Source organism: Rhinatrema bivittatum, chromosome 1, assembly GCF_901001135.1.
Source record: "Rhinatrema bivittatum chromosome 1, aRhiBiv1.1, whole genome shotgun sequence".
Taxonomy (NCBI): domain Eukaryota; kingdom Metazoa; phylum Chordata; class Amphibia; order Gymnophiona; family Rhinatrematidae; genus Rhinatrema; species Rhinatrema bivittatum.
The window spans coordinates 820,312,099-820,325,199 of NC_042615.1; the positions used below are offsets into that span (position 1 = coordinate 820,312,099).

Here is a 13,101-nt window from a genome sequence, read left to right on the forward strand (position 1 = left end):
ATATGGTATAGATAGTTTGGAGAGCCTATTGTTGTTTGGGCACAGGGAGGTTATGAGTAGGCGTTGAAATGGAGGCAATGTATGTTTAAGAGCTTTGCTATGGAATTTAAAAAAAGGTGTGTGGATAGAATCAGAGAAGAGTTTGAGGTAAAGGGTTTACCTTTGTAATTTTGTGAAGGATATTTACACGGGAGTGTGTGTGGTGATTACGAATAAGAGAGTAGCTTGTTATATGGTGTTGTTTTTTAATTTGGCATAGAGAACCGAAGTAAGATTTATGAGACCATATTAAAGAAAGCGAGACACCAACATTTAAAAATGTTTTTGAACTCCGCGCTCTTCTAGTCAAATGGACCCTTTTTGAAAATACAGTGATATGTAAGTATGGCATTATTTGGGGAGACAAGTGGAGCATTTATAGGAGTAATATACTAAGAGCGGATTTCTAAAGCATAATGTGTATTTATAGGAGGTCGAACCAGTGCTAGTTTTGGGCAATTGGAAGTTGATCGAATACATCACACAGGTGAGGTTGTTTTGAATATTTTGGCGGCAGTAGAATAATGCTGCAGTAGGGCTGCTGTGAACATAACCAAATATAGGTTAAAATAAGTTTGAAAATATGGAGGTGGTTCAATTGTTTTTTTAAGTAATGATGTTAAATTCAATAAGAGAGCTAATGGGTTCTATTTATTTTTATTGATGTTATATAACCATTTATTCAGCCGGAAGGCGAATTTGAACCCAGCATCTTCTCTGTCTTACCTCATGTTGATGAGGTGGGCGTGAGACGAGGTAAATAATATTTTTTGTAACCATTTGTTTTTTATAAGATGTCTAAATGCAATAGTTGAAAGTTGTGAGAGACACATGTATATACATACATATTGGTATATACACACACATTTTGGGGTAGATTTTCAAAGGGATACGCGCGTACCCCCCGAAAACCTACCCCAAACCCCCTCTGCGCGCGCCGAGCCTATTTTGCATAGGCTCGGCGGCGCGTGCAAGCCCCGAGACACGCGTAAGTCCCAGGGCTTGCATGGAGGGGCGTGTCAGGGGGTGTGCCGGGAGTGACGCGGCATTTCGGGGGTGTGTCCGGGGGCGTGGTTCCGTCCCGGGGGCGTGGACGAGGCCTCCGAAATGTCTCCGGGACGGGGAATCGCGCGCCAGCAGCCTGCTGGCGCGCGCAGATTTACGCCTCCCTTGGGCAGGCGTAAATCTGCCAACAAAGGTGGGGGGGGGTTTAGATAGGGCTGGGGGGGGGTGGGTTAGGTAGGGGAAGGGAGGGGAGGGGGAGGGGAGGCAAAAGGACTTCCTTTTGCCTCCCCTCCCCTTCCCCTGTTCCCTCCGAGGAACAGGAGCGCGCTGCCTGTTCCCTCCGAGGCCGCTCCGATTTCGGAGCGGCCTCGGAAGGAACAGGCAGCGCGCGCCGGGCTTAGTGCGCGCAGGTTGCACAAATGTGCACCCCCTTGCGCGCGCCGACCCCAGATTTTATAAGATACGCGCGGCTACACGCATATCTTATAAAATCCAGCGTACTTTTGTTTGCGCCTGGAGCGAGAACAAAAGTACGCGTGCGCGTAAATTTATAAAATCTACCTCTTTAATTTTAAGGCTTTAAGTGTAATTTTATGGGGTTAAGGGTGGTAGGTTTGGAAAGTCGGGGTATTTAGAAATTAAGGTAGTTGTTACGATTGGGCAGTGGTCTGGTGTCGTGAACACCACCCTCAGGAGTGACTCCAGGTGGAGAGAGACAGGGATGGCTGCAAGGTCTCTGAAGATGACAGGAGTGAATGAAACTGGACGATGGCTGTGAATATGTGGAGCAAAGTACTGGTTGTGAACAAGTCAAAGCCCAGGCAGGGTCAAGGCAGGCAGCAGGCAACAAGGTCAGAGTCCAGACAGGGTCAAGGCAGGCGGCAGACAACAAGGTCAGAGTCCAGGCAGGGTCAAGGCAGGCGGCAGGCAACAAGGTCAGAGTCCAGGCAGGGTCAAGGCAGGCGGCAGGCAACAGGGTCAGAGTCCAGGCAGGGTCAAGGCAGGCGGCAGGCAACAAGGTCAGAGTCCAGGCTGGGTCACAAGAACCTTATAGCAAGGCAGAGGGCCCAAAGGCCACACACACTCAGCAAGGCAGAGAGCCCAAAGGCCACACATACACAACAAGGCAGACTGCCCGAAGGCCACACACACACGGCAAGGCAGAAGCCCAAAGGCTTCTGCCTTGCTACCGAAGGCCAGGTAGCAAGGCAGAAGCCCCAAAGGCCAGGTAGCAAGGCAGAAGCCCGAAGGCAGGGTAGCAAGGCAGAGACCCGAAAGCCACACACACACAGCAAGGCAGAGGGCCCGAAGGCCACACACCCACAGCAAGGCAGAGAGCCCGAAGGCCACACACCCACAGCAAGGCAGAAAGCCCGAAGGCCACACACACACACACACACACACACACACAACAAGGCAGAGGGCCCAAAGGCCACACACACACAGCAAGACAGAAGCCCGAAGGCCACACACAGCAAGGCAAGGCAGAAAGCCCAAAGGCCACACACACACAGCAAGGCAAGGCAGACCCGAAGGCCACACACAGCAAGGCAAGGCAGACCCGAAGGCCACACGCACGGCAAGGCAGAAGGCCCGAAGGCCACACACAGCAAGGCAAGGCAGAAGGCCCGAAGGCCACACACAGCAAGGGAAGGCAGACCCGAAGGCCACACGCAAGGCAAGGCAGAAGGCCCGAAGGCCACACACAGCAAGGCAAGGCAGACCCGAAGGCCACATGCAAGGCAAGGCAAGGCAGAAGGCCCGAAGGCCACACACAAGGCAAGGCAAGGCAGAAGGCCCGAAGGCCACATGCACGGCAAGGCAAGGCAAGGCAGAAGGCCCGAAGGCCATACACAAGGCAAGGCAAGGCAAGGCAAGGCAGAAGGCCCAAAGACCACACGCAAGGTAAGGCAGAAGGCCCGAAGGCCACACGCAAGGCAAGGCAGAGAAGGCTAGAGCAGGGAGCCCAAACGAACTCGATGCCGAAGCACTGGAGTCTAGGATAGGCAGGATTATAAGGACAGTCCAGGACATAGAGCAAATGGATTGGGCCAGCCAGGAGAGCCTGCTCTTGAAGGACCCCTGGTGGTGAGGCGGTTGCACAGCAGCCATAGCCGTAACAGTAGTATGGATGGTGTAGGGGATGAAAAGCACAGTGAGCATAGGATTGTTTTAATACCATTTGTTCAAAATTGTAAAAAACTATATATTATATATTTTTTAGATACAGTCATAACTGATATTGAGGCACTGTGTGTGCGGCTGGTGGTTTCGTTTGAACATACAAATTCCCCTGAAGAAGCCATATAGGTGAAACAAGGCCTTGTGAGACATCTGATTATACTATCAAAAGATACAGTGGAAAACGGACGGGGATAATTGTGATTAAACCATCAAAATCACACAGTGGGCAAATTACAAGTCTTTAAAATATAATAACTTGGAAAAAGAATGATCTTTTCAGTAATGTACTGTATTTTTCAGTAACAGGGGATATGTGAGACGTGACGATACCATCAAAAGGGACGCGCTAGTGTTATGAAGAATTCTTATACTAATTTTTATATATAAAAATGTTTTTGTATGAATTCTATGTATTGTATGTCAAACCTTTTTTATAAATATTTCTAATAAATATGTATTTTTAATACAGTAAAACAAATTTTTTTTTTTGTAATTTCCAATATTATAAAACTACATAGGTGCTTTTTTTCTTCCCCTTTTAAGGGTTTTTTTTGTTGTTTATACTAAGCACTAGCTAGGTAGACTGTCAACTTTTAGGTTTCTAGTATAGGTATTTATTTATTTATTTATTTATTTATTTATTTAATATATATTTCTATACCGGACTTCACGAATGAAATTCACATCAGGCCGGTTTACATGGAACTTAGGGGATTAACAAGTGTAACCAAACAAGAAGGCCGAAGCAAGCAAAGTTACATATAACAGGGGCATAGAACTTGGGGGCTATAGTAGCCAGGAAGTAGGCAGAGCGGAATTAACAACATATAAATAATATGAGACGGGTTAAGAGATTAGTAAACATCCCATTCCTTGGGCTGAGTCCGACGTGCTGAGTCCGACGTCATATTTTGACTTAGGGGAAGGCTTGGAGGAAAAGCCACGTCTTAAGTTTTCTTTGAAAGGTATGAAGGCAGGGTTCAAGTCTTAGGTCAGTCGGTAGTCTGTTCCAGAGGACAGGGCCTGCTGTGGAGAAGGAACGTTCTTTGGTGGATTTAAGACGGGTGGATTTAGTAGGTGGGACTTGAAGGGTTCCTTTATATGCTTCTCTGATGGGTCTTTCCGAAGAGCGGTGTTTGAAAGGGGTCTGCAGGTCTAGTGTGAACTGTTTGTGGATAGATTTGTGGATTAAAGTGAGTGCTTTGTGTAGAATTCTGTATTTTATTGGCAGCCAATGTAGGTTTCGGAGGATGGGGGTGATGTGAGCCCGTCGGTTGGTGTTGGTTAAGATTCTAGCTGCTGCGTTCTGGAGCATTTGTAGAGGTTTTGTGGCTGAGATGGGGAGCCCCAGGAGTAAAGCATTACAGTAGTCAGTTTTCGAGAATAACAATGCTGGAGAAAAAACCCCACCACTACGACACACGCAATATACAAATCCCTCCTCAACACTTACAGGAACGCTATACTCAGGACAAAGAAAGACTTTTATGCAAAAAAAATTCACAACTTCATTTTTGACTCAAAGGCACTTTTCTCATACGTCTCCTCATTAACTAAACCATCTCCTCCCTCCATCCCAGACCACCAAGCACTCAGTAAAGCCAACGAACTCGCCAATTATTTCAAGACAAAAATCACCAACCTCACCTACTCTCTCACAACCAACAATATTCCCCCAACCTACCATCTCATATCCCCACCTCAACAAAACGTTAGTCTTGTTTCTTTTGAACCTACCTCTTCACTGGAGATAGAAATTACCCTCAAGAAAATCAAACCATCATCCCACCCATCGGATCCATTACCAACAAACCTGCTCATCTCCATACCAAACACAATCTCAAAACCAATTTCTGATATAATTAACACATCACTCTCTCAAGGCCAAGTCCCCAACCAGTTAAAATTGGCCATTCTCAAACCACTACTAAAAAAACCAAACGCCTCTCCATCAGACCCAGCGAACTTTTGACCAATCGCAAACCTACCTCTCATAGCCAAATTAATGGAGAAAACTGTTAACAAACAACTGTCAGAATATCTGGAAAATCATAACATTCTGTCTCCGGCACAATACGGATTCCGAAAACTCTTAAACACCGAATCTCTCTTACTATCACTTACGGACACAATCCTAGTCAACCTAGAGAAAAAACAATCCTACCTCCTTATTCTTCTAGATCTATCCGCTGCCTTTGATACGGTAAAACACACCATACTTATAGACCAACTAGCCAACATAGGTATCAAAGGCTCAGCTCTCAGCTGGTTTCAGTCCTTCCTAAGCAACAGATTCTATAAAGTCAGGATAAACAACAAGGAATCGCTTCCAGTTCTTTCAGATCAAGGAGTCCCTCAAGGATCTTCACTCTCACCCACCCTCTTCAATATCTATCTCCTCCCTCTTTGCCACCTGCTCTCAAACCTCAAGCTTATCCATTACCTCTACGCAGATGACATCCAAATCCTTATCCCTATTTCAGAATCCCTTCAAAAAACGATCAGCTACTGGAATGACTGTCTACAGCCAATTAAAGACTTACTCTCAAGCCTCAATTTAGTATTGAATGCCAACAAAACCGAAATGCTCATTATCTCCCAAGATCCCCTCACCATCTCTTCAAGCTCCTCTCACCCAAACTCAATTAGCAAGTTCTCACCAGACGTCAGGGATCTTGGAGCCTGGCTAGACAACAATCTAAACCTAAAAAAGTTTGTAAACAATACCGCAAAGAACTGCTTTTACAAACTGCAAGTCCTCAGAAAGCTAAAACCCCTCCTTCACTTCTCTGACTTCCAGCTAGTACTTCAATCCATCATACTATCTAAGCTCGATTATTGCAACTCCCTCCTTCTCGGTCTACCCTCAAATACCATCAAACCCTTACAAATGGTTCAAAACGCCGCTGCCAGAATACTTACAAACTCTAATAAAAGAGATCACATCACTCCAATCCTTCGTAACCTACATTGGCTTCCTATTAACCACAGGATCCTCTATAAAGTGCTCACAATTATTCACAAAGCAACATACAATCTTGCTCCGATCATATTAAGCACCCAACTCCAACCTCATACTTCATCCAGACCTATTAGAAGCGCATACAAAGGCACATTGCAAGCCCCTCAGGTAAAATCATCACTGAGCAAAAGAGCACTATCTTCAGGAGGCCCCCACCAATGGAATGCGCTCCCCCCAGATCTAAGACTAGAACCAAGTCATCAGGAATTCAAAAAAAAGCTAAAAACATGGCTTTTCCGTCAAGCCTTCCCAGATATCTAATGCTACCTAATCAAGTCTTTTAACCCAAATCATGGGTTATCTCACTGTTTTTTCCTATTACAATTTTTTTCAACTGTACCTTAATTTTTGAGCTCTTTCATCTTTGTATTTATACTTTACTCACACTCCATTTACTCTATCTCTTTTATATTTTTATATATTTTTTTTTTTTCTATATAATATTTATTACTACATTACTATGTTTAATTGGTTATCTATTCTATTTGTTCCATAATTTATTGTTAGTTCTATTGTTACCTGTTTTATTGATCAACTGTTCTATGTAAAGCCCACTACTCTTTTTGGGCATTTAAAAGTTGTATGTAAACCGGATTGATTTGTAGTTCCTACAAGAACTTCGGTCTATAAAAATTAAAAATAAATAAATAAATAAATAAATTGAAGGATGGTTCTGAAGTCCTGGAAGTGGAAAAGGGGTTTGATTCTTTTTAGAACTTGAAGCTTATATATACTTATATATATATATATATATATATATATATATATATATTTTTATATATATATATATTTTTTGTAGTCATCCACTGACTTATCCTTTTTTGGTGTATATTGGAGCGGATGCTGGAGCACGAAACGTTTGCATCGTCGACTCAACTTCCCCGGAGTGAGGGGGAAGGTGACGTTCTTTTAGTTGAATTTTGTCGCTGATAGAAATATGTTGGAGGATCCAATAAGGTAGTCTTTTCTTCCTGTACTGCTGTCCACTGGAAGTTGTGGTTTAGAAGGAACCTCCAAATTTCTTAGATGCCCAGTAAGCACGTACGTGGACGTGGAATGGAACTGGTGTTCATACTAGAGATGAGCTTCGTTTTTTCGTATCAGGTCGGATTTCGGTTCGGGCACTTCGTTGAAAATTTCGTTTTTCCGAGGATCTTTTTTGTCGGCAACCCCCCCCCACCATCCCGATCCCTCCCCAAGACTTACTAAAAGTATCACATGGTAGGAGCAATGGATGGCCGGCGCCATCTTGTGCTGTGACATAGTAAGGGCAAAGGCTATCGGCCCGAGTGCAAGAGATCGCTCCAGGACCCCTGCTGGACCACCAGGGACTTTTAGCAAGTCTTACCATGTGACAGGGGCCGACCGGTGGGGGGGAAGGGGAAGTGTGGGGCTTGCTGGGCAGACTGGATGGGCCGATTGGTCTTCTTCTGCCGTCATTTCTATGTTTCTATGACCAATAGCACCGATAGCCCCTGTGACATCATAAGGACAAAGGGCACCGGCGCCATTTTGATTCATGGTCGGCCCGAGAGGGAGACATCTCTCGCGAGACCCCGCTGGACCACCAGGGCTTTTAGTAAGTCTTGGGGAGGGATCGGGATGGTGGGGAGGTTGTAAGAAAGTAAAATTGAAGGGTTGGGTTTTTAAAAAATATATATATATTTATTTATTTGTTGAGTTTTATATACCGTCATTCGGTAGAGCCATAACGGTTAATATATATAAATGTGCCCCTCCCCCCCACTAACCCGAAAAACGAATGTTCCCCGTTTCGTGGCTTGGGTCCCCCGAACCACAACGAATTAGGCAATTTTGTCGAAATTGCCTAATTCGTGATAAACGAATGCACATCTCTAGTTCATACTAGTTAGTACCCGACCTATATTGACTATATAGGTGGTATGTGTGCTCAAGGATGAACTTGTTTTTTTTTTTCTATTGGTAGGCTTCACACTGGTTTGAGGGGCCGGTGTTGCTACATATACATATAAATATAGATATAGTTTTTATTTTTTAATTAATAAATAAATTAACAAATTTATTTATTTATTTATATGCCTTGAAATTAGTATGCGTTTGTTGGACATAAGTGCGTGTGCCACACTGGGCACCTGCATCGAAGTACTGGCGCGTCCCGTCAGCTGCGCCCATAGTCCGGCTCTCGGTGAGCCCTGTGCACACAACCTGGTTGTGTGTTGGGCCTCCTTTTTTTTTTTTTACACCTATGCTTTGGTGCGTCGGGTGAAGACTCGGTCCGCTGGTAAGCGGTCATGTCCCTGCATTGGCAGTTCTGCCCTCGCATCGATGTGTCGGTGCTCTGGGTGCCACGCCGATGGGAGTGGTGCTCTCGCCCGTAGCGAGGTGCTCTTGCAGCGGCAGGTGCGTCGATGAGACTGCAAGCCGGCGGCTGCATCGATGTGCCAGTTTACCAGCGGCCCCGCCGATGCGCCGGTGTCATCACGTCGATGCATCAGCTTGCCGGCAGCCGTGTCGATGCGCCGGCGCCTTGGGTATTGTGTCGAGGCGCCGGCGTCTCTGCTACTGCATCGAGGAGTCGGTGCGCCGATGCATCAGCATGCCGGCGGGCGCTGCGTTGACGTCCTCCCGCATGCGTCGATGCCTTTAGGGCTCCGGCGCCTGCGTCGACGCATCGGCATCGATGTGTCGGCAGCCGCCTCGACGTCTGGACACAGCGGCGCTCGTTCAGGTACACCAGCGTTTGATTTAACAGTTGGCGCTCTGGTGGGAGATTTTGGCCCTTGAGCCTGTGTGTGCACCCCAGATTTGGTGCTTCGTATGCCGGAGGTCGGCCTGGATACCTGCAGTCGCCAGTAGGCAGCCCAGAACTCAATTCTTTTTACTTGTGCCACTCCCCCAGCCTCTACTCGGTTCCCGATCAAACGGGGATTAACCGAGGAGGGTAGTTGAGGTGGCCAACGTCCGTGAAGGGGGGGGGGGGGGTGCCCCGAGATGTTTGAACGATCTCGTAAGGGCAGGCTGCTAAGAAAGAAATTTATTTTTTTTAATTAACTTTTGTTGTTTGTTTCTTTTCCTCTGTTATCAGTTAAAGATATGTATATAGATGTTATTATTTTAAAATGAAGAGAGGAGAAACAGAGAGCTCCGAGCATACCGTTGTGTGGAAAAAAACAGACTAAGCAGTTTGAGGTAATCCTGTCAGGATTTTGTAAGACTGTGAGAGCTCCGCCACCTAGTGCACGGAGAACGTACCCATACAGCATGGCTCATTCAGCTGAATCTACGTGAAAAAGCTCCTTCCTGGCTTTTTCCTGCCTCTCTCATGTTCTCTCTTCCCCAGGATGAGACAGAGGTGAGAGAGCTCCTTCCTGCCTCTCTCATGTTCTCTCTCTCCCGGGACGAGACAGAGGTGAGAGAGCACCTTCCTGGCTTCTTCCTGCCTCTGCTCATGTTCTCTCTCCCCCGGGATGAGACAGAGGTGAGAGAGCTCCTTCCTGGCTTCTTCCTGCCTCTGCTCATGTTCTCTCTCCCCCCGGGATGTGATAGAGGTGATAGGGCTCCTTCCTGCTTCTCTCATGTTCTCTCTCCCCCGGGATGTGACAGAGGTGAGAGAGCTCCTTCCTGGCTTCTTCCTGCCTCTGCTCATGTTCTCTCTCCCCCCGGGATGTGATAGAGGTGATAGGGCTCCTTCCTGCTTCTCTCATGTTCTCTCTCCCCCGGGATGTGACAGAGGTGAGAGAGCTCCTTCCTGGCTTCTTCCTGCCTCTCTCATGTTCTCTCTCCCCACCCCTCACCCCCCGGGATGTGACAGAGGTGATAGGGCTCCTTCCTGCTTCTCTCATGTTCTTTCCCCCCGGGATGTGACAGAGGTGAGAGAGCTCCTTCCTGGCTTCTTCCTGCCTCTCTCATGTTCTCTCTCCCCACCCCTCACCCCCCGGGATGTGACAGAGGTGATAGGGCTCCTTCCTGCTTCTCTCATGTTCTTTCCCCCCGGGATGTGACAGAGGTGAGAGAGCTCCTTCCTGCCTCTCTCATGTTCTCTCTCCCCACCCCCCGGGATGTGACAGAGGTGAGAGAGCTCCTTCCTGCTTCTCTCATGTTCTCTCCCCCCCGGGATGTGACAGAGGTGAGAGAGCTCCTTCCTGCGTCTCTCATGTTCTCTCTCCCCCGGGATGTGACAGAGGTACGAGAGCTCCTTCCTGCTTCTCTCATGTTCTCTCCCCCCCGGGATGTGACAGAGGTGAGAGAGCTCCTTCCTGCTTCTCTCATGTTCTCTCCCCCCCAGGATGTGACAGAGGTGAGAGAGCTCCTTCCTGCTTCCCTCATGTTCTCTCCCCTGGGATGTGACAGAGGTGAGAGAGCTCCTTCCTGCTTCCCTCATGTTCTCTCCCCCGGGATGTGACAGAGGTGAGAGAGCTCCTTCCTGCTTCCCTCATGTTCTCTCCCCCGGGATGTGACAGAGGTGTGAGAGCTCCTTCCTGCTTCTCTCATGTTCTCTCCCCCGGGATGTGACAGAGGTGAGAGCGCTCCTTCCTGCTTCCCTCATGTTCTCTCCCCCGGGATGTGAGAGAGGTGAGAGAGCTCCTTCCTGCCTCTCTCATGTTCTCTCTCCCCACCCCCCGGGATGTGACAGAGGTGAGAGAGCTCCTTCCTGCCTCTCTCATGTTCTCTCTCCCCACCCCCCGGGATGTGACAGAGGTGAGAGAGCTCCTTCCTGCCTCTCTCATGTTCTCTCTCCCCACCCCCCGGGATGTGACAGAGGTGAGAGAGCTCCTTCCTGCCTCTCTCATGTTCTCTCTCCCCCGGGATGTGACAGAGGTGTGAGAGCTCCTTCCTGCTTCTCTCATGTTCTCTCCCCCGGGATGTGACAGAGGTGAGAGAGCTCCTTCCTGCTTCCCTCATGTTCTCTCCCCCGGGATGTGACAGAGGTGAGAGCGCTCCTTCCTGCTTCCCTCATGTTCTCTCCCCCGGGATGCGAGAGAGGTGAGAGAGCTCCTTCCTGCCTCTCTCATGTTCTCTCTCCCCACCCCCCGGGATGTGAGAGAGGTGAGAGAGCTCCTTCCTGCCTCTCTCATGTTCTCTCTCCCCACCCCCCGGGATGTGACAGAGGTGAGAGAGCTCCTTCCTGCCTCTCTCATGTTCTCTCTCCCCCGGGATGTGACAGAGGTGAGAGAGCTCCTTCCTGCTTCCCTCATATTCTCTCCCCCGGGATGTGACAGAGGTGAGAGAGCTCCTTCCTGGCTCGGTTCTCGCGCTGATCCTTACCTGAGCGCTGCCTCCGAGGGGCCGCGGGCCGCGCCACCCGCCTCATGAGGGTCGCCATGCGCGCGTAGTAATCTGGCGGGAAGTGGCCCTGCGGCGCGCTCTCCCGGGCCTCCCTGCGGGCCTCCCTCTCCTTGCGGAACTGCCACTTCAGCTCCTTCCACTTCCTCCGGCACTGCCCGACGGAGCGCTGGTAGCCCTCTCTGGCCAGGCTCTCGCGGATGCGCTCCCACAGCGCCTCGTTGGCCCGGCTGTCGGGCCCCATGAGCTGCTCTAGCCCAGGGGACCGGCTCACCTTCTGGAACAGGAGGCTGAGCTCCTCCGGGCCCCAGCGCTGGCCCGCGGGAATCCTGGCGGCTCCTCGCGTCGGCCGGCGACGGCGGAGGGCGAGGGCCCCCGCCCTGCCCCTGGCAGCCTGTGAGCGCCTCGGCCCTGTGGGGGCGGGAGGCGGCTCGCGAAGCCGCGGAACCGGGTGAGTGCCGCCGCTCTCTCCTCACAATGGGATTATTATTATTATTTATTACACTGCGCAGAGCGTCGGGAGAGGGATGGGCGACATTTCAGGTGAATAAAAGGGGCCGCCGCAGGGGGGGGGGGGGGGGGAGCCGGGCTGCAGCGTTGCTGACGGAAACTTTCATCCCCATCACAGGCGCGCGCGCGCCTTTTCTCTCTCGGCGCCCCCTCTCCCGCCACAATGGTGAGAAGTGATGAAGGGCGCCGCAGGCCTGCACTGTATTAACGATATATTTATAAAAAGGGGCCGCTGCCTCCCGCACACCCCTAGGTTTGTTCTTTTTAAATAATTCTTAAAAACTTTTACTACCTGGAATAATGAACGTTACGGCTTCGGAATGAGGGAGGGTCGGTCCATAGGGGAGTTTTACGGATACCAAGTCTGCTGTATCTGCTATGTTTGTTTCCTACATTGTGTTAAAACAAAAAAAACCATCTTTCTTGGAAGGCTGTTCCACACATTCACCACCCTTTCTGTAAAGAAATATTTCCTAAGATTACTCCTGCGTCTACCCCCTTTTCATCCTCATCTCATCACCCCCTCATTCTAAAGCCCCCTTTCCATTGAAATAGGCTCAGCTCCTGTGCATGGAAACCTTTGTGCTATCTGCATGTCTCTATCATTTCCTCTTCGCTCCAGAGTGTAGATGTTTAAGTCTGTCCCCATATGCTTTAGAACAAAGACCACTGACCAGTAGTAGTAACCACCCTCTGCACTGACCCCATCCTATCTATCAGCGGCATAGCCCACCAGCCGAAGAAGAGAGGCCCCGTCACACCATGCATGCAAATCCAGGGGAGCGGTGGCCCAAGAGCAGGAAGAGGCCTGCGAGGCCGCCGGTGCAACCCATCCCACTGGGTTAATGCGATGCTCTATGCTTCAACGGCAAGAGAAAATGTGGGCAAAGGATTTGCATTCACAAATAAGCGTGGGAGTAGCTTGCTTTTTGCGGTGGTTACTACCCCAAACCAATTAAGCGTGATACTTCACTTTGAATACATATATAGCACAGCTCGCTGCTTCAATGGCAGGGGGGAATGAAGATAAGAGGATTTATATTAAGACAACAACCAACAAGGACTAAATTGCACAG

At 49.0% G+C, this 13,101-nt stretch overlaps 1 protein-coding gene across 1 annotated transcript in view; it reads right to left on the bottom strand.

The window, feature by feature from the left end:
* The window catches only part of LOC115082427 (trihelix transcription factor GT-4-like), a 37,848-nt gene extending 25,813 nt beyond the window's left edge, over positions 1-12,035 (bottom strand). The window contains exon 1 of the mRNA XM_029586662.1: positions 11,498-12,035. Coding sequence (XP_029442522.1) covers positions 11,498-11,759 — 262 coding nt within the window. The 5' untranslated portion in view covers positions 11,760-12,035. The remainder of the gene's footprint in view (positions 1-11,497) is intronic.
* Between the last annotated feature and the right edge of the window lie 1,066 nt (positions 12,036-13,101).